We start from the raw sequence: 20,436 nt of genomic DNA on the forward strand, positions 1-20,436 counted from the left end.
AAAAATAATAATAATTTTTTAAAAAAATCAAGAAAGGAAAAACAAGAAAATATTTTCCACGACTAAACGACCCCTATGTATATTTTTTTTAACTTAATTAAAATTATAAACAATTATGTAAATCCAAGGAATAATAAGAGAATGACTTACAAAAAACAATTTCTTCGTATAAATTTTAGAGTCCACGAACCATACAAAATGTCATATCCATGTTTCGAGCACTAAAGTAATGTGAGACCTATATCACGAGACTTATACAAAAGCAGGTCTCTCACTCGTGCGAGTCAAAATTCAAACATGATATTTTCCAATTAACAAACTCTAAATCCTATTTGAAGGAGCTATTCATAATTAACCTCGTCCCATATAGCACACTTCTCTAACCAATGAACATAGATGATTCCTCAAGCATAGGTTTTTTTTTTTTTTTTAAGCAATTATGAGCGGTCGCACATTATTCAAAACTTTTTTGTTGAAACCCTATTATTATTCGTTAACATTTTTTTTGGGTCCATCAAAGAATTATTAAATGATAACTCGTTTCTTTTCTTACAACGTGACTTTTACCATTCATTTTGCAACAATCACGCCCATAAATGATGATGATTATCACAACTATCAAATATTTCATTTAAAGGTACAATAGGTAATCATACTGGCAAAAACTATGTGCGCGTTCTATAATTTATGGCAGTTTTAGGTAAGTTTTTACAAGCTATAAGTTTTTTTTTTTTTTTTTTTTCAAAATCACGAGTAGAAACATATACGAAAATAATAAGTACAAATTATTAAATAACATAGAAAATATAAACTAAAAAATTGCCTTTATTTTTTTATTGAAAAGAAATTGTTGTAATTATTATTTAAAAAATAAACCAAGACCTTCCTAAGCATGTGATCTGCTGGCTTGGCTCCAAATCTTGTAGGGCATGAAACAGTACTGGCTAATCCCATTGAACCCAACATGAAAATTAGGTAGACAGAAAAGTAAGGTGCTCATTATTGTCTTGTGGGCTTTGGCTTTTCTTGTGTTTCATTAGGTGTCTTGAAAGAGAAAAAGTGAACCACCACCAACAATATCCCACACCACATCACCCAATGAATGAATGCACACTAAAAGGCATAGCAAAGGTGAAGCCCCCATTCAAAAAAATAAAAAAAAAATTAAAGTTTAAAATTGAAAAGTTAAAAAGGTGAGAAGTAGACAACCTAGTTAGAAAAAGGTCCTTTTGATTTCAGGGAAGATTTTCCATCTAAAAGTAAATAAATAAAAGGAAAAACTCTTTTACTCTTCCTTCTTTCTCTCAATATTAAAATAAATAAATAAATAAATGGTCATAAATCATTATGCGTCAGCAGGAGATTATAAAGAAGGTTGGTTCTTATATGGGTTTACATATTTGTTGCTTAAATGTGTGACACATGAAGGGTGAGTTCGACCTTGTTAAAATATTCAACCGAGTGATCATAAGTATAAACTGCTCACCATGTGTCTCGTGTCTAAAGAATAGTCGCTTGGATACGTAAAAGGTCAATCACATGCATATTCTTTCTTAACAATAATTTCCAACAATTCCTATACCGACACATGAAATATGAGGTTTTTTTTTTTTTTTTTAATCTTTTAGTTAGATAATTAAAAATTTAAATTTTGAAAGGTTGCAATGAAAATTTTAGAAAATTCCTTTTTACTATTCCTTCTTTTTTTTTTTCTAGTATTAAACAAAAATTAAATGGTTAATGAATCATGTAACGGTCCTGGGTCCATTTCCGATGAGATATTATTTACTTCGACATACTGGTCTCATGGGTCTGTCCTATAAAAGACATTTCACTTAGTTGAAGTCCAAATCCTCCTTATAAGTGCAAGATCTTCTTAATACACATCCGATGTGGAATCGTGAGAGACTCTCCCGTTCAATCTATGACGTCATTTGTCTACCATGTATCTCGCATCTAGACAATAGGTACGTGTGTAGACATGAAGAGAGTTAGTCACCTACATAATTTCTCTACAAGTAATGATTTCTTATCACTCCTACTTTGACACACAACTACGTTAGCTTACTTTATTTATTTTTTAATTAATTATTAAATCTTTAAATTTTGAATGATTGCGAGATAATGTAACTTACATAATTAATTATTATTTAATTAAAACTTATACAAAGGTTATAAAATAATTTAATCTAAAATTTTATTTTTATAAAAAAAATAATATTAATTGAAGGGGCACCTTTCAAAGGCTCTAAAAATTTTAGGGAGGGGTTGGGATATCATTATCAGAGGGGGAAAACTAAAAAGGGTCATAATGGGGAGAGGGAACAGCCCGTGCAGGTTAGTTAAATATTGGGTATTGGGATACAAAGAACCAAGAATTTAGAGGGGCTGTCGCTATCTTACGCACGAGGGTGTGCACGAAAACCCATCAACCACAAAGTCCATCCACACACGTGCACACCTTGACAAATATAAAGCACCACCAGGAAAAGGAGGAATAAGGTTTCCCAGGACGAAAATGCCCTTGGAGTCTTTGCAAAATTACGCACCAATAACATTTCAACTTTTTTGTTAAATATATATTAAAGTTATATATATAAGTAAAGGTTCAAAGTCTAACATTATGGTTTCACACATGACGCACGTGACATGTTCCACTGCAGTCCATATGATTTGGATTTTGGAGGACAAAAATCTCCATGGAAGATCGCACTTTTGAGTTTTTCATTTTCTTTTTCTAGGATGCCAAACAACTATTGGCCCAGAAAATAGATGTGGCAAATTTCAAGCCAAGTTAAGTTAAATACTATATATATGAATTTTAGCCATTTATGTAAATTTGCTTCTTTTGTATGTTAGACATTTTATTTATGGTAAAATTTTGCAACACTCGGCCTTTGATAATTTTTATATAAAAAAAGTGGATGATAAATTATATTTGATAATTGTCAAAAAAAAAATTTAAGACTCGAAAATCCAGCTTTAGCTAACACTAAATTATGATTTTGTTTTTTATTTCTTATAACTTGTTTCATTTATTTTTGATAACTCGTAAATTACAATTACCATCGCGCCACTTTGGACACTATGGTGCAACACTAAATATGAGAGGGTAAAAGTTATTCATCCATTGATGCACCACTGGTCATTCACTGACGTAATGCCTCAAGGAGGAATTTAACTTGTGATCCTGGAGTCACCAAAGTCACAAGTCGTCCTTATCACTTGAATTAACCCGATTAGGCTAAATTATAATTTTTTTATAATTATAACCGTAAAAAATGATAATGATAGCTAACACAACCTAGTAACAATTGATTGTAATAGTAATGATTACAAAATGTAATTATTGACATTGACATAATTGTAATATTGGAATAGTAGCTTGTTTTTTTTTTGAAAATATAAATTTATTTTTAACTTTTTAATTTTCTATAGAATTATGAAAATTACTACATAAATATATAATATTTCATTATTTTTTGTAGGTAATTTTAAAAATATCTTTATGCGACATGTTCAATTATAAAACATAATTTTATTTTTTATTTCTAATTTTTTTAAAAAAGAATATAAAAATATCAAATGAAATAAGCAATATCAACAATTTAGATACATTTTTGTAAAAATTTAAATTCAAAATCTATTGTAATTTCTCATTTACTATTGCTATTAGACTATGTATTTGTCAAATATGCAATTAAGTATTTTTTAATTTTTGAAAAAAACACAACAAATACTATTTTTGTTAGATAGTTAAAATGTTAGTGAAAATTGTCATAATTAATTTATATAACTTTTAAACAAATATATTAATTGTATTTCGTTAACTCATGCTAATATTTTAATTCAAATAATATTCATTATTTTGATGTGCAAAACAAAATGAGTTCAAATTTATAATTTTTTATTTGCTATGATACGCTGTAATTTATAGTGCGTACGATAGCGGCATGGCTGGAAAAGCGAATGTGATCACGAAAGCCACATGGATGGACTAGTAGGCATTAAATCATATGGTATCCTTGCACCCCCACGGCGTACCGTTACCGCATAAAGGGGACAGAATCTAACCAGCGCCGCCCGGTGCACACTGCACCGCAATCCGTGCGCCATAAAGCGCAATAAGATACAAATAACAAGGCGGCCCAAGGGCAATAACGTCACTTCATAATTGCTAAAATGCAAACCTTATCCTAAATAAAAAGCTTAAATAATTATTTGCATATCTTTCTTATTATCTATTTGACCTCAAGGACTGAATCATTACAGAATAACAGAGAGAGAGAGAGAGAGAGAGGGAGTTTGCGTGATCGCTTGATGCTGGCTTCTTCGCCACACTTCCTTCAATCTCATCTTCATCTGATTTTCCGATTCCATGGTTGAAACTCACCGGAAGATTCATACCTTTTCCGGCGGATTTTAGACGCGCGCTACCAGATTCCGGAGAAACAACCAGCTCATATAGCAGGGGGCTCTTGATCCTTGGAAAAAGATGAGAAATGGAAATAACAGCGTGGAGACGGTAAACGCGGCGGCGATGGCGATCGTAACGGCGGACAGTCGAGTTCAGCCAGTTACGGTTCGGGTGCGTATTGTTTGAGTGGTTATTTTCGTGCTTTCTCTTTATAATTTTGTGGTTGTTTTCGTGCTTTCTCTTTATAATTTTATACCTTTTTATTAAAAAAATTACAATTTTCTGTTGGATTTGTGTTGGCTGTTAATACTGTTATTAGTTAAAATCTGGAATTTATACTAGATGCCTTTGAGATTTATTGCAGTTGTGCCATTTTTTGTGCAGCTGTGACTATATCTTTCATTTTCCGTTCCCCATGAGCGAATTTGCTGTAATTGTTTGATTATTAGCTGTTTTGGTTTGAAGGTCTATTTATGACCGTCACCCCTACACCGAAGACAGAGAGAGAGAGAGCAAACATGCTTTAGCTCGTAGCTCGTGAACCCAAAAAGAAAAATGATAAAGTTGAAGAAAAGGGATAAAAAAGTTGTCGATTAAAGTTTTTGGAACTTGTGTTTGGGTGGTTAATGGCCCCTAAGCCCAGATTTACTATTTAAGGAAGCCCATTTAGGGTTTAATACTAGTAATTCATCGTGATTCTAAAGAAACAGTGTTTTGCTTGTGGAGAGTGCTATCTCTACCATTGTTGGGCTTCAACAGGTTTGGATTTGAATTGAACTTCATGCTGCTAATTTATGGTGGTGAGATCCTTTCCTTTTTCTCACACCGTCCGTGCTAAGTATTTTGCTGATAAGGGTATTCTAATTGGTGAATTAATTAGATTGCTGACTTTTCTTTGTATGATTGGAGGAAATCTTCTTAAGCTTCTGCAAATTATGCCAATTTGGAAATTTGATCTGGTTACAGATATTGTTAGAGGTGTAAAACACAAATATTATCAGATTTTTAGTCAACCATGACATTCTATTCATCATGCACTTGAAAACAAAAAATTTGCGGCCGGAGGGAATGGTATGTTTTACTATTTTGAAGTTTTAATATCACATACTACTCTTTTAGCAGAAATACAAAGGGTCCATTAGCCTTCTTTAAAGTAAAATTTTCTTTGCCCATGATTATTGGAAAATAAAGCTTCAACATCAATATTGTGTTTTCCTTTTTGTAGTAATTTCCTTTTGTTCTTAATTATCTTCTTCTGTTTTTTGAGGATTTCCTATCTTCATTGTATATTCTTTGTTCTTAATGAATTTATTTTTTCATCTAAAAAATAAGGTTTATACAACAGTCCCTACTGCACCTTATGAAGTAGTATCAATAGACAAAGTGTTTTACAATCCCTGGTCCTTCCTCATCACTCTTCTCTATTTGTTTGTCATGTTCAAGCGTTTAGAAATTCAAATCCAATTATCAGGAGAACATTTCTAAACACCCCCCCTTCCAAAAAAGGGGGAAAAGAAAAACAATGACAGTCTCATGAGCATGTGTCCTAATTACCTTGCAATGCATTTTTACATTTGAGCAGAGGCCTTCAAAGTGATAGCACTCCAAATATTGACTGGGTTTGTTTTTGTATTGTTGAAATTTTTGTAAATTTGCCTTATGCTGTCTTCCTTGGTTATATCAATGATTCGTTAGCTAGATTAGAAACCAAATGCTTTTTCTCTTGTTAGAGCTCTTGCTCATTCAGTGTCTGTTGTTGTATTTGACTTCAGAAGAGAAGATGGGGAAGTTGCTGGAGTCAATACTGGTGTTTTGGATTTCACAAACATAGCAAACGAATTGGTCATGCCGTCATCATTCCTGAACAGATTGTGCCAGGAACTGCTGCTCCAGCTGCTGAAAACTTGAGCCATTCAACAACCATAGTGTTACCCTTCATTGCTCCTCCCTCTTCCCCTGCATCTTTTCTCCAATCAGATCCTCCATCTGCCACTCAGTCGCCAGCAGGAATGCTATCTCTCACTTGCCTTTCTGTCAATGCTTACTCCCCTGGCGGGCCAGCCTCCATTTTTGCCATTGGCCCTTATGCTTATGAGACGCAGTTAGTCTCACCGCCTGTGTTTTCTACCTTAACCACTGAACCTTCCACTGCTCCATTTACTCCCCCTCCAGAATCGGTGCAACTGACTACTCCTCCATCCCCTGAAGTTCCATTTGCTCAACTGCTGACATCGTCACTGGAACGTAGTAGAAAGAACAGTGGGACCAATCAGAAATTTGCATTATCCCATTATGAGTTTCAGTCCTATCAACTGTATCCAGGAAGTCCTGTTGGACAACTCATTTCGCCAAGCTCAGCAGTGTCAAATTCAGGCACTTCTTCCCCTTTTCCTGGCAAATGCCCGGTTCTTGAGTTTCGCATGGGGGAAGCCCCAAAGCTCTTGGGCTTCGAACATTTTGGCAATTGCAAGTGGGATTCAAGGCTAGGTTCAGGGTCCTTGACACCAGATGGTGTGGGGCCTCCCTCTCGAGACAGTTTCCTTCCGGAGAATCAAATTTCTGAGGTGGCATCCCTTGCCAACTCAGAAAATGAATCCCATAATGGCAATGCTGTAATTGACCACAGAGTTTCGTTTGAGTTGACTCATGAAGATATTGCAAGTTGTCTCAAAAAGGAACTAGCGGCAGAAGAAATTGTGGCAGCACGTCCTCTGGATAGAGTTGCAGAAGGCACAATTCAAAGGGATGCACTTTCAAGAATTACTGAGAATTGTGGTGAACTTTGTGATGGGGAAGCTCCTAACAAAAACCCTGAGACAGCTTCAGGACAGGAACAGTGCAGCCAAAAGCATTGTTCGACTGCCCTTGGGTTGATCAAAGAGTTTAATTTTGATAACACAAAGGGAGATGTCTTGGATAAGCCAGCCAACAGCTCAGAGTGGTGGGCTAATGAAAATGTTGTTCGAAGGGAAGTTGGGCCCCGAAACAGCTGGACTTTTTTCCAAATGCTACAACCGGGGGTCAGTTGACATTGAACATAGACAACACAGCTACAAAATTTGAAATGGATTTGCAGTTTTTAAGACCTTTATATATATGCAAATCTGAAGGTAACACATTTTTGGAGATACAGCTCAGCTAGCCTCCAACATTATGTATGGGTTGTGGAAGGCTGCCAGGACTGCTTTTTAGTCCCAATATTTGGTAGGGATCACAATTGTGGGTATAGTTTCAGTTAACCTTTTCCTCTCTTTAATTTTCTTGATGTCATACGGAAAATAACGTTCCCATGTAGGCGGTGTGTGTTGATTCATCCTTCTCGGTATGTATTAATAAAAAAATATTTTTTCTATTTAGATACTTTATTCTAAAGGGGGTTTTTATTATAATTTTCTATCTAGATGCATCTGTGATTCTGTATGCATATTTAAACAACCATTACATACTGGATTTGCACTTCTTTTTTCTTTTTCATCACTCTATCATCAGCTGGAGAAAAGCTGGAGTTTTAATTTTTCTCTAAGTTACTTCTTGAGTTTGGAATGCAAGCTTTTAAAAAGGGGCTTCACTGCTAAAAGTAAATACCTTTTTTTAGCATCTGATCTGCCCTTTGCAGTTATTCAGTGAGGTGCTTGTTAGGCATATCAACTTGGTATCAGTCTTTCTGCATTTTTATTCCACATTGATCAAGCCACAAAGGGTTTCGACTTGTTCTTAGTCCATCTGGCATTTTCACTCCATATTGATCAACTTACTACCAAATGCTCATTAAACCGCACAAATTTTTATCTATCACGCTCGACTTGGCGCCATCCATGTGTATTTTCTGGTACCCATGAAGAAAGCTGAAAGCAATGAATGCATTATGATCCCCATGCTTGCTCTATAGTGCTGCAGCTTTCTTTGCATTCCTCTGCTTGAAGTGTGTTAGCAGTAGCCTAAAACATGGCTTCTTAAATGTTGAAACTATCTTGGAGTTGTATTTTTTTTAATTCTCTTAACAAATAGGGGTGTTTTAGTGTGAGCAAGGATAGATTTCTGTACGACCATGTTTTTAAGTCGTTTGAGAATTCATTTTGCACTCTCCCCCAACTATTTTGTATTGTCCTCTAAACTTGCAATTAACTTTTAGAGTGTTTGGAAGAAAGGATTTCCACTGTGCTTGGAAGCATGGATTTTAGTTTGAAATGGTATCATGTTCCATCCAAATCCATGCAATTCCAAATGAAATATTTGAATTCCCATCTTCTGAACGTGAGTTTACGCATAAATTTTTCCTAGGTTCCCAAAGGCTTTAATGATCGACCTTGCCAAATGCCCTAGGAAATGAACCCCAGATGAGAAAGGTCGCCTTGATTGACTGTGTTAGATTACCACTTTACCTAAAAATTTAAGCTATTAGGTTGTGATCCAATAATGTATATCAAGTTTTAACACTCCTGTTGGTCTTACAAGACTTAACATCCTATTTTGATACTAACAAATAAGTGGAACTTAACATATTTGATTGAGTGATGATATTTCAGATCTCACATATGTGAAAGTAAGGTCAAGGATAAATTGAAGCTTATAATCTAAAGGAATATGATCATATGAAACTTAAAGAATACTTAAAGGAATGAATGATATATTAAAGTTTGACGACTATGAGAGGATAGACTTGATATGAAAGCTTGAAGAAATGATGGACTCAAAGTATAAACATGCATGAAGACTTCAAGAAATGAAGAATTTAGAATCTTAAGGAAATTTCATGTTAGTAGTTCAAGTAAATTCAATATGGATGCATGAAACTCTTAGGATTAATTACATGGACCTAAATACTTTTTAACATACTTGGAAAATATTTTTATAAGGTCAAAAGTTGTTTTAAAAAGGTTAGAATCAGTTTTGGAATGAAAAATACTAAAATGGGGTTTTTTTTTTTCAAATTCTGTTAATTTTCCTACATTCTTATTGATGAGCATTTTTATCTATTAAAAGCTTATTATTTTAAAAAATGTTCAACATGAAAGTTGTAAGATTTTCTCTTAACTTTCTTTTGACACCAAGAACGTTAAATTTGGAGTTATATAGAAAAAGTTATAATCAAATTACTGAAGAGGGGTCAAAGCTATCAGTAACACAGTAAACTGGTCTAGTCAGTCGGCTGACCAGAATGAACTGTGTTCAGTCAGCCGATTGACCAGTTAACAGAACTGAAATTTGGGAGATAGAAAGCACACAGTCGCCTGTCCAATCGGCTGACCCTGCATAAACATCCTTCTAGCCGCCTGGTCAGCCAACTGACCCTACGGAAATTCAAATTTTGACCTCCAACGGGAAAAATTTAAAATTTAGTTTTTTAAATCTAAATGTTATGAAAACTTGGGGGATACTCCAAGTCACTTGGGGATCAAGTAACATACTTTTTAAAGTCTATAAATAAGCCTCAAAGATCATTGAAATAAAGAACCAAGAACCAAGAACCAAGAATCAAAATCAGCCATCAAACTCTCTCAAGTGCTCTCTTCATTGAAAGACTCTCTTGCTCATACCTTGTGCACGAATTCAACTGAGTTTTTAATGATCCTTTTTCACCGGAATTGTGCTACAAATTCTAAATCTTTCAATCATTGAAAGAATTAATCGTTGATATACTTCCTTGAGCTTCAAAGTTAAAATTTCATATTGTTATTTACTTTGAAGTATACTAGTTTGTAAATTGTACTAATCAGCTCTTTGAGGAGCAAGCTCTTTGTACACATATATATTTGATTTTTATCTTGTAGGTTGACGAATCCAAGCAAGGGGATATTGCTTAGAGAGGCGGGTTCTAGCCTATTTGAAGGAGCGACATAGTGAGGGGATATCGCTTGGAGAAGGCGGGCTTTAGCCTTAATAAAGGAGTGTGTAAAGGTTTGTTCCACCCGTTAACGGAACAGGTTTAGTGAATCCTTTGATGGTCTTACCAAAGGCGAGGACGTAGGCTATGTTGAAGCCGAATCTTGTAAAAATCCTGGTCTCACTCGCTCTTTCCCTTACTTTTTACTTTCAGTACATATACAATTGCGTGGATGGTTTAATTGATAAACATACAAATTACGTAATTTGGAAGTTAAATAAACTTAAGGTTCAATTTTGATTTGGGATTGCGGAAATCGAAAGGGAGTACGTTGGTTAAACCTTACTTTTTTGGAAGTTAAATAAACTTAAGGTTCAATTTTGATTTGGGATTGCGAAAATCGAAAGGGAGTACGTTGGTTAAACCTTACTTTGAGAAAACCATACGGGAGTACGTTACTTGGTTAAACACCTAAAGATAAATTTACCAAAAGTTTATTTGAATTCTAAATATTTGGGAAGAGTGTTTGGATTTTATATTGAACATCATATTGAAAAAGCAAATTCATTAATACAACGTTTGATTCAAATTCACTACAGGGCTGCAAACCAAACAAAAATTGAAAGTTAAATTGTTTAAAGTTTGATATTGATTGAAGTGTGTTTATATTCCAAGAGTACTGAATCTTGAATGCTTTCATCAATCTAAATAGTGATGCAGTTATCTTAATCTTGACTTGATTGTTTTGCTTTCCAATTGTGTTTGATTGGTTCGGATAGTGTGGTTGAAGATTGGATGTTTAATTAGTTGTCTTGTTGATTATATAAAAGAAACCAAGTTATTATGTGTTTGACAAATTAAACAAACAAGTCAAAAAATTGGTTAAACAATAAAAGAAGTTAAATATTCTTAAAAGGAATTAAAAAAAGTTTTAAAAATCCCAATTCATCCCCCTCTTGGAAATGTATCCTAATTTCAATTGGTATCAGAGCGGGGTTATAACAAATCCTAACAAGTAGTTATGAAAAGATCTATATGGCAAACATAGGTGTAACTCCCTTTAGGGAGGGACAATCTTCAACTAGGCCTCCTATCTTTTGTGATTTGATCTACAAGTTTTGGAAAAAGAGAATATAAATCTATCTCCAAACGATGAATTGGAAAGTATGGGAAGTTGTTATAGATGTAGATCAAATTCCCACTAAGGTAGTAGATGGAAAACAAATATCAAAAGAGAAGAAAGATATGACCGATCAAGATTATAAAATGCTCCAAGCAAATTCAAGTGCTATAAATGTTTTATATTGTGCCTTGGATGCTAATGAATTTAATAGAGTAATGGCTTGCAAATCAGTTAAGGAGATATGAGATAAGTTAGAAGTAACATATAAAGGAACAACAGATGTTAGGGATAATAGGGTTGATATGCTTACAAGTGAATATGAAGTTTTTATATTGAACCAGGATGAATCCATATCTAGCATGTATACCAGGTTTACCCACATAATTAATTCCCTAAATGCCTTAGGAAAAACTTACACTACTTATGAGATAAGAAAAATTCTAAGAGGCCTTCCCTCCATGTGGGAACCAAAGGCTACTGCTATCACGGAAGGTAGAAATCTAAAAAACACATCCTTAGATGAGCTTATAGGTTCTCTCCTCACATACGAAATGACAATGAATGAAAAGAGTGGGAAAACCAAAGCTCAAAAAACAATAGCCTTCAAAGTCTCAAAAGAAAACTCTAGTAGTGAAGAGATGGATGAAGATGAAGCAGCCTTGATATCTAAAAAGTTAGAAAAAATCCTTAGAAGGAGAAACAAATTCAAAAGAAGGGAACATGACTCCGAATCAAAGGAAGAAGAAATCAGCAAAAAGAAATTTAAAAATAAAACTCCTACTTGCTATAATTGTAATAAAAGTGGACATTTAAAACCAGAATGTCCATTACTAAGGAAAGAGTCTAAGAAGAAAAACAAAAAGGTCATGAAAGCCACTACTTGGAACAACATGAGTACAAGTAGTTCAGAAAATGAATCAAGTGACCAAGAGGTTGCTTATACTTGCTTTATGACTTGGGATAATGAGGAAAGCTCCTCATCTAAATCTTTAAATAATTCTTGTAGTGATTCATCAAATGAATCCAGTGATGAGGGTATGCCATCTTATGATGAACTTCAAAATGATCTATTCAAAGTACATAAGATGTTGATCAAAACAAATAAACAAAACACCTCATTGAAGAATAAAAATGAAAGTTTAATGAAAGAGTTAAAATCCCTAAAGAATGCTGAAAGAGATAAAGACTCAAAACTCAAGCAAATAAAACATAAGTATGAATCAGCAATGAAAGCAATATAATTCAAAAATTTTGCTGAAAAAGAAAACAACTTGAAAATCAAGAAACTAGAAAGTAAGAATGAACAATTAATAGAAGATCTTCGATCCCTATCCTCCACAATATATGAAAAAGATATGTATATTTATGAATTAGAGGATAGAATCAGAAAATTATCTCTAGAGTTAGAGAAATCACAAAAGAAGGTTGACAACAAGAAAGAGAAGGAAATAAATGATCTCAAAAATAAATTGAAGATAAAGAAAATATCATTTATAACTTCACTAATGGAAATACAAACTTTGACAAAATAATAGGCTCACAAAGAATGTCATTGAACAAAGAAGACATTAGTTTTAATGGAACTGAAAATAAAAAGAAAAAAAATCTTTACTTAGGATATTTTTTCAAAAGCATCCAAAAATTATGCTAACACATCTTCGAATGTCTAGACTAACACCATATGCTATCAATGTAAGAAAAATGGGAATATAAAGTTTAAATGTCCATTTAAAAGAAAGAGTGTGAAAACTAAACAAGTATGTAGAATTAAGGAAACATCCTTTAATAAACCATTGGAACGCAAAAAGGTATGGGTACCTAGATTAAAAGGCTTGAAAATCTCAAAGTGTTTATTGAAGCACATACAAACATGAAAATTGTTGGCCTCAAGTAATGAATGATTCATACAAGCCTTAAACTAGAAAGCATTAAGATACATAAAGTTTGGATGTCCATATGAAATCAAAAGAAAAAGAATATCTGAAGCAAGTAGAACTTGTTGCATAGGTAGAAGAAAGCTTGATAGAAAAATTGTGAAGATCAGCCGACTGACCCTACGCTCAACCGACTGACTGAACAACTGTGTGTAAAGAAGGTTACGGTCAGCCGACTGACCCTACGCTCAACCAACTGACTGAAAAAAAAATTTATAAACAAACTTGAATGAAACTTAATATAAGAGATACTTGAGCAACATAAATCTAAGCAAAAGTGTAGTACAATGCATATGATAATGATATATTCCATGCTTATATGAAAGCAATATGATACATGTGTACATCTTAAATTTGGCATCTTGAAATTTTTAAAGACAATGAAAATATTGATAATCTATGGCTCACTATATTTTGAAAATTTGAGCATAAAGTTATGAAGCATGATTTAGAAACAGAAATTTTGATATGAATTGATAAATTCTTGGTCATGTATGCTTATGATGGATCACATGGATAAATTGATAAATTTGAATCTAAATAATAGAGTATTCATGAGTTGTGCATAATGTGACATTAACATTGGTATCCATAAAGTGTATTAGTATCCATGAATATATAAATTGGTATTTGAGCATGACAAGTATAATTATATCCATGAGTAAATTATGAAATTGATATGATATTGGTAGTTGATATACATGAGCATATACATCAAATGTTTGAAACATGAATGATAAATTAAAAAAAAAAAACATAATTGATATCAAATCTGAATGTATTAAATTTAGGGGGTGTATCATGACTCATAACTTGTATTTTTTTTTCTCCCTAATTTTTTGTTTTGGTATCATGAATTATTTTTTATTGGTATCACAAATTTTCAATTGAGTTTGATATTAAAAAATCAAAAGTTCAATAGGAATTAGAATTAATAAAAATCTAAATTGGTATCATATACTTGATATGCATGATTGATATTCATATGTTCATTTATATATATGATTTATTTTATTTATATCCTACTCTTTTTGATTGATGTCAAAAGGGGGTGAAGTTTTTGAGCAAAAGTTGAAAATTGAGTTTGGTATTGAAATATTTTGAAATTTTGAAACATGAATTATATTTCAAAAGGGAGAGAAGTATTTGACGAATGGGAGAAGGACATGATATTGAATGATCTTGAAATTGGTATTGATATGCTTGATATTGAATGATATTTACAAATTGGTATTGATATGCATGATACTGAATGATCTTTACACATATGTTGAAAATGATGCTTATTGAAAGGATGAGTCTTTTTAAGGCTTACTCATATTTTTGCTTATTGTTTGTTATCATAAAAAATGGGGAGATTGTTGACCTTACAAGACTTAACATCCTATTTTGATGCTAAAAACAAGTGGAACTTAACATATTTGATTGAGTGATGATATTTTAGATCTCACATATGTGAAAGCAAGGTCAAGGATAAATTAAAGCTTACAATCCAAAGGAACATGATCATATGAAACTTAAAGAATACTTAAAGGAATGAATGATATATTAAAGGTTGACAACTATGAGAGGATAGACTAGATATGAAAGCTTGAAGAAATGATGGACTCAAAGCATGGACATGCATGAAGACTTCAATAGATAAAGGATTTAGAATCTTAAGGAAATTTCATGTAAGTACTTCAAGTAAATTCAATATGGATGCGTGAAACTCTTAGGATTAACTACGTGGACTTAAATACTTTTTAACATACTTGGAAAATATTTTTATAAGGTCAGAAGTTGTTTTAAAAAGGTTAGAATCAGTTTTGGAATGAAAAAGCACTAAAATGGGGTTTTTCCAAATTTTGTTAATTTTCCTACATCTGTATTGATGAACATTTTTCTCCATCAAAAGCTCATTATTTTAAAAAATGTTCAACATGAAAGTTGTTAGATTTTATCTTAAATTTATTTTGAAACCAAGAACGTTAAATTTGGAACTATATAGAAAAAGTTATAATCAAATTACTGAAGAGGAGTCAAAGCTGTTAGCAATACAGTAAACTAGTCTAGTCAGTCGGCTGACCAGAATGAACTATGTTCAGTTAGTCGACTGACCAGTTAATAGAACTGAAATTTGGGAGATAGAAAGCACCCAGTCACTTGTCCAATTAGCTGACCCTGCATAAACACCCTCCCAGCTGCCTGGTCAGCCAATTGACCCTACGGAAATTCAAATTTTGACCTCCAACGGGAAAAATCTAAAATTTAGTTTTTTAAATCTAAATGTTATGAAAACTTGGGGGATACTCCAAGTCACTTGGGGATCAAGTAACATATTTTTTAAAGTCTATAAATAAGTCTCAAAGATCATTGAAATAAAGAACCAAGAACCAAGAATCAAAATCAGCCATCAAACTCTCTCAAGTGCTCTCTTCATTGAAAGACTCTCTTCCTCATACCTTGTACACGAATTCAACTGAGTTTTTACTGAAACTTTTCCACTGGAATTGTGCTACAAATTCTAAATCTTTCAATCATTGAAAGAATTAATCGGCGATATAGTTCCTTGAGCTTCAAAGTTAAAATTCCATATTGTTATTTACTTTGAAGTATACTAGTTTGTAAATTGTACCAATCAGATCTTTGAGGAGCAAGCTCTTTGTACACATATATTTGATTTTTATCTTGTAGAATGACGAATCCAAGCATTGTTTGGATCATTGGCTAAGTAAGGGGATATTGCTTATAGAGGCGGGCTCTAACCTATTTGAAGGAGTGACCGAGTGAGGGGATATCGCTTGGAGAAGACAGACTCTAACCTTAACAAAGGAGTGTGTAAAGGTTTGTTCCACCCATGAATGGAACATGTTTAGTGAATCATTTGATAGTTTTGCCAAAGGCGAGGACGTAGGCTGTGTTGAAGCCGAATCTCGTAAAAATCCCGGTCTCACTCTCTCTTTCCCTTACTCTTTACTTTTAGTACATATACAATTGCGTGGATGGTTTACTTGATAAACATACAAACTACGTAATTTGGAAGTTAAATAAACTTAAGGTTCAATTTTGATTTGGGATTGCGGAAATCGAAATGGAGTACGTTGGTTAAACCTTACTTTGCGGAAACCATACGGGAGTACGTTACTTGGTTAAACAACGAAAGATAAATTTACCAAGAGTTTTTTTGAATTCTAAATATTTGGAAAGAGTGATTGGATTTTATATTGAACACCATATTGAAAAAACAAATTCATTAATACAACGTTTGATTCAAATTCACTACAGGGCTGCAAACCAAACAAAAACTGAAAGTTAAATTGTTTAAAGTTTGATATTGATTGGAGTGTGTTTATGTTCCAAGAGTACTGAATCTTGAATGTTTTCATCAATCTAAATAGTGATGCAGTTATCTTAATCTTGACTTGGTTGTTTTGCTTTCCAATTGTATTTGACTGGTTTGGATAGTATGGTTGAAGATTGGATGTTTAATTAGTTGTGTTATTGATTGTATAAAAAAAACCAAGTTATTATGTGTTTGACAAATTAAATAAACAAGTCAAAGAATTCGTTAAACAAATAAAAGAAGTTAAGTATTCTTAAAAGGAATTAAAAGAAAGTTTTAAAAATCCAAATTCACCCTTCTCTTGGGAAGCTATCCTAATTTCAACTCCCTCGCACGTGCAGCCTGATAGCACGTGGAGAGATAAACACATGATTAATAATACCCATTATAGGAAACATAATAATTTTTTTAGACACCACAGAATAAATGCGGACAACAAAACTATAACTTAGGACCTTCTGATAATAATCTCTAATACTATGTTAGTGGATTATCACTTTACCTAAATGCTTCTTGGGGCATAGTCTTGTTGTCTGCGTAGCTTAAGCTTTTAGATAAAATCGTAATCTAACCGACTGAAAAACCTAAATGATCCCTTTCGTTGTAGGGTTACCTGCACCAGTCCTACATGTTGGGGGCACCCTTGGTTAATCATCCATGGTAATCTTCTGCTTGGTGGTGCTAGGAATTGCAAGGAAGCAAGGAGAAGAAGGTCTATCCAGAGTGCTGCAAAGGCAAATGGGTTTGATTATAGTGGACCTAAATTTCCGGGGTGATGGGCTTTAAATGATGGCAAAGGGTACATGACAATAATGTTTGTTTTAGGTCTATCCAAAACCCTAACGTCCCTGTCCTACCTGCTTAGACAAGCACTAGAAAAATGGGCACAAAAGAAGAAACAGGCTGTATCAAAGAGATTAGAAGCACAGAGGTCAGTGCTGTAGTGATTCCAAAAAAAAAAAAAAAATAATAATTAAATTTATTAAATAATAATAATTATTAATTAAAAAATATAATATTATATTATATAATAATATATTAATATAATATAATATAATATAATATAATTATATATTATTATAATACATATATATAGATATTGAAGCATAAGCTTCCTGAATGCAATGTAAGATACCCCAAAATTTGCCCCACGCTCTCTCTTTCTCTCTCTCTCTCTCTCTCTCTCTCTCTCTCTCAGACGTCTCTTCGCTTGTGTCTCCTCAACCTCTTTCTCTCTCCTAAATTTCTTCGCCGAATCCTGCACCGATTGAATAACGGAAAATATTCTTGAGTTTCAAATTCGACCACCAACATTTTAACTTGAGTGAATTTGTCCTTTGGGGATCTTAGATACCACTCCAAAGTTAAGGTAAGAAAAATGAATTATGTCTATTGTTTTAGAATTTAACCATTTAAGGGGAGCGTGAGATCCTAGGGATGTTAAGATAGTAATTATTCCAGAATTTAACTGATTAAACTAAAACATATGATTACAGGATTTTGTGTTCCGAACGCCGCAGACGTTGTCTTAGGATCCTTACAGGCACATTCTCAGTAATCAGGTAAGGGGATAGATTATGTCAGGTATTTCTAAAAGAAATTTACCAGTTAAAATGCAGTGTTTGATTACAGAAATTATATGTATGTTTTTTCTGGATAATCAGACATACGAAAATGGTGTTTATAATTTAATGTGTATTTTTGGAAAACCAGGTGTTACAGTTAAGTAAACCCTAGAAGTTGATTTAATATTATTTTTCAGTAAAATATGTTCTTCTCAGGCAGTTAGAATATTATAGAGTAATACTCACTTGTGTGACATGAGTACGAATATTTTATGGTATATATATAAGCTGACCAGATTATTTTATGATTACACAAAACAAATACGATTTGATAATGATTTTTAGAAAATTCTATAAACATTATAGAAATTATGATATTGTTCATTATATAATATGATAGTTCAACCAACCCAGTGCCGTGATAGTCCAGTTGGTCTAGTGCCGTGATAGTTCAGCCGACTTTATGCCGTGATCAGTTATGATATAATAATTTATTCATAAATTATAATATGATAGTTTTTATACAAAAATATGATAACGAGATATGTTATAATTATATTATGTATTATATGGTAGCAGAACCTTGATGGATTAGTTTAGATTTAGAGCACGGTACAATAACTATTATTTCAGATAAGTGTCACCACATGTCTCAGATAGAGTGTTGGTGTATGGTAGATGATTGGGTCATTGAAGAGTAGTATATTGGCAGTCCGGACCAGGTTGGGGTGGCCAATCGTGCTTACAGACGAGTCAGTTTTGGCTTAGCGTGGTAGGCCAACTATTGTTAAGTCCCGCCTATAGGCTGCACAACCCAATTATGTGGGAGTAATACATGATATCACCTAGCTATCAATTTAGGGGAAAATTTCAATATTATATAAATATAACAAATGATTTACATATATATAGAAATTTATTATGTTAGAGTAAGTTTATGTTGAAAAATTTGATTTAACCAGACTTATATAAGTATGAGTACAAATTTTCATGATTTGTCAGTTACAGTTAATTATGTTACAATTAATTATTTACAAGATATGTTTATAACACTCTAGAACTCATGTTGTCACACACTGATGATAATCTATCCCATCTTACTGAGATGTGTCTCACCTAAGAATTTAAACATTTCAGGAAACCCAGACAACTGTGTGGAGCGAGCTTTAAGGTAGAGGAGGCCTTGGTACTATAGTATTAGGGTAAGTGTTTTGAGTTGGGGGATATGTTTTGTGTAAACCCTAGGATATTTTATGGATTTTTGGGGACATGTATGTATATTTATGAAAACAGTTGAATTCTGGTATTGTATGTAAGGTTTAGGTACATTATGTTTTTCGTTGCATAAATAGTATGTTTTTAAGAAAAGGTTATCCCGGTACCCCACTTTGGGTCCGAGTTGACTTTGTAGATATTATTATTATTGGTATCAGAGTATATTTTTAGCACGATTCATAGGATAATTATAGTTTGATATCAAAATAGATTTATCTTATATATATATATAAGATGGATAGTCGGGTCGTTACAAGGGCCCTCTTTTGTTTTTGTTTTTATTTTGTCTTCTTTTGTTTTTTCTTGGTTTTTGGGGTCAAGTGTTTTGCTACTAACCTAAAAACAGTAATTAATTTGTGTTTGGTTATCAAGAAAACAAGTTATATGATAAATAATCAAAGAAAATTATACATTTGAATAAGTTTTCATTTTTAGATATAAAAATAATAAAATGATAAAATTTTGCTAATACCTAGTTCCATTTAATTAAACCTCATCTATAAGTTTGATATATAAGAATAGAATGGAATCGAGTTAATCACTTGATTTCAGTTCATTTAAATTTTCACTCCCTTTGTTGCTTACTCTCATTCCGTCCGCGAACTAAACATAACTAATGTTCCCATGAGTTGGGAAAGGAAGAGAGGTTGCTTCACATGCCTTCAGCAGAGTTGGTAGTCATGAGTTCGTGCTGTGTGAATTTGACCTTTAGGGAATGAGAATCTGCTAGGGCTTCAAACATGATATGGCTATCCTTGAATAGACAAGAATCTAGGCATGCTAAATATAAAAAGCTATAGGGGAGTTTGTATGATCCAAACATGTGCAAAATATTAAAGTTGGTTTGTATTTTTAGAGTTTGTGAATTGTTATTTCAAGCATTAAACATACATTTTTACAGATTTAAATAAAATTTTATATAATTTTATATTATACTTTGTCCGAGCTATCACAATTCTAAATTCCACACTCA

The 20,436-nt window shown here is 32.9% G+C and overlaps 1 protein-coding gene across 2 annotated transcripts; it reads left to right on the forward strand.

Moving 5' to 3' along the window:
* Positions 1–4,220: 4,220 nt before the first annotated feature.
* Positions 4,221–10,539, forward strand: LOC131146131 (uncharacterized). 2 transcript variants are annotated; one of them, XR_009134230.1, is made up of 3 exons: positions 4,237–4,588; positions 6,190–7,640; positions 10,189–10,539. XR_009134230.1 is itself a non-coding variant. In XM_058095486.1 (2 exons), the coding sequence occupies exons 1-2, from the start codon at positions 4,496–4,498 to the stop codon at positions 7,444–7,446; spliced, it is 1,350 nt and encodes a 449-aa protein (XP_057951469.1). In that variant the 5' UTR covers positions 4,221–4,495; the 3' UTR covers positions 7,447–7,773. The 2 variants fall into 2 exon arrangements, 1 of the variants encoding a protein (XP_057951469.1); XM_058095486.1 differs by lacking the exon at positions 10,189–10,539 and having other exon boundaries at positions 4,221–4,588; positions 6,190–7,773.
* Positions 10,540–20,436: the final 9,897 nt, after the last annotated feature.

Source organism: Malania oleifera, chromosome 13 (assembly GCF_029873635.1).
Source record: "Malania oleifera isolate guangnan ecotype guangnan chromosome 13, ASM2987363v1, whole genome shotgun sequence".
Classification (NCBI taxonomy): Eukaryota; Viridiplantae; Streptophyta; class Magnoliopsida; order Santalales; family Ximeniaceae; genus Malania; species Malania oleifera.

Excerpts from the sequence above, each read along its gene's own strand:
- LOC131146131 (XM_058095486.1), top strand. The coding sequence starts at position 4,496 with ATGAGAAATGGAAATAACAGCGTGGAGACGGTAAACGCGGCGGCGATG. Across the intron at positions 4,589-6,189 it reads TTCAGCCAGTTACGGTTCGG|AAGAGAAGATGGGGAAGTTG; the intron begins GTGCGTATTGTT and ends ATTTGACTTCAG.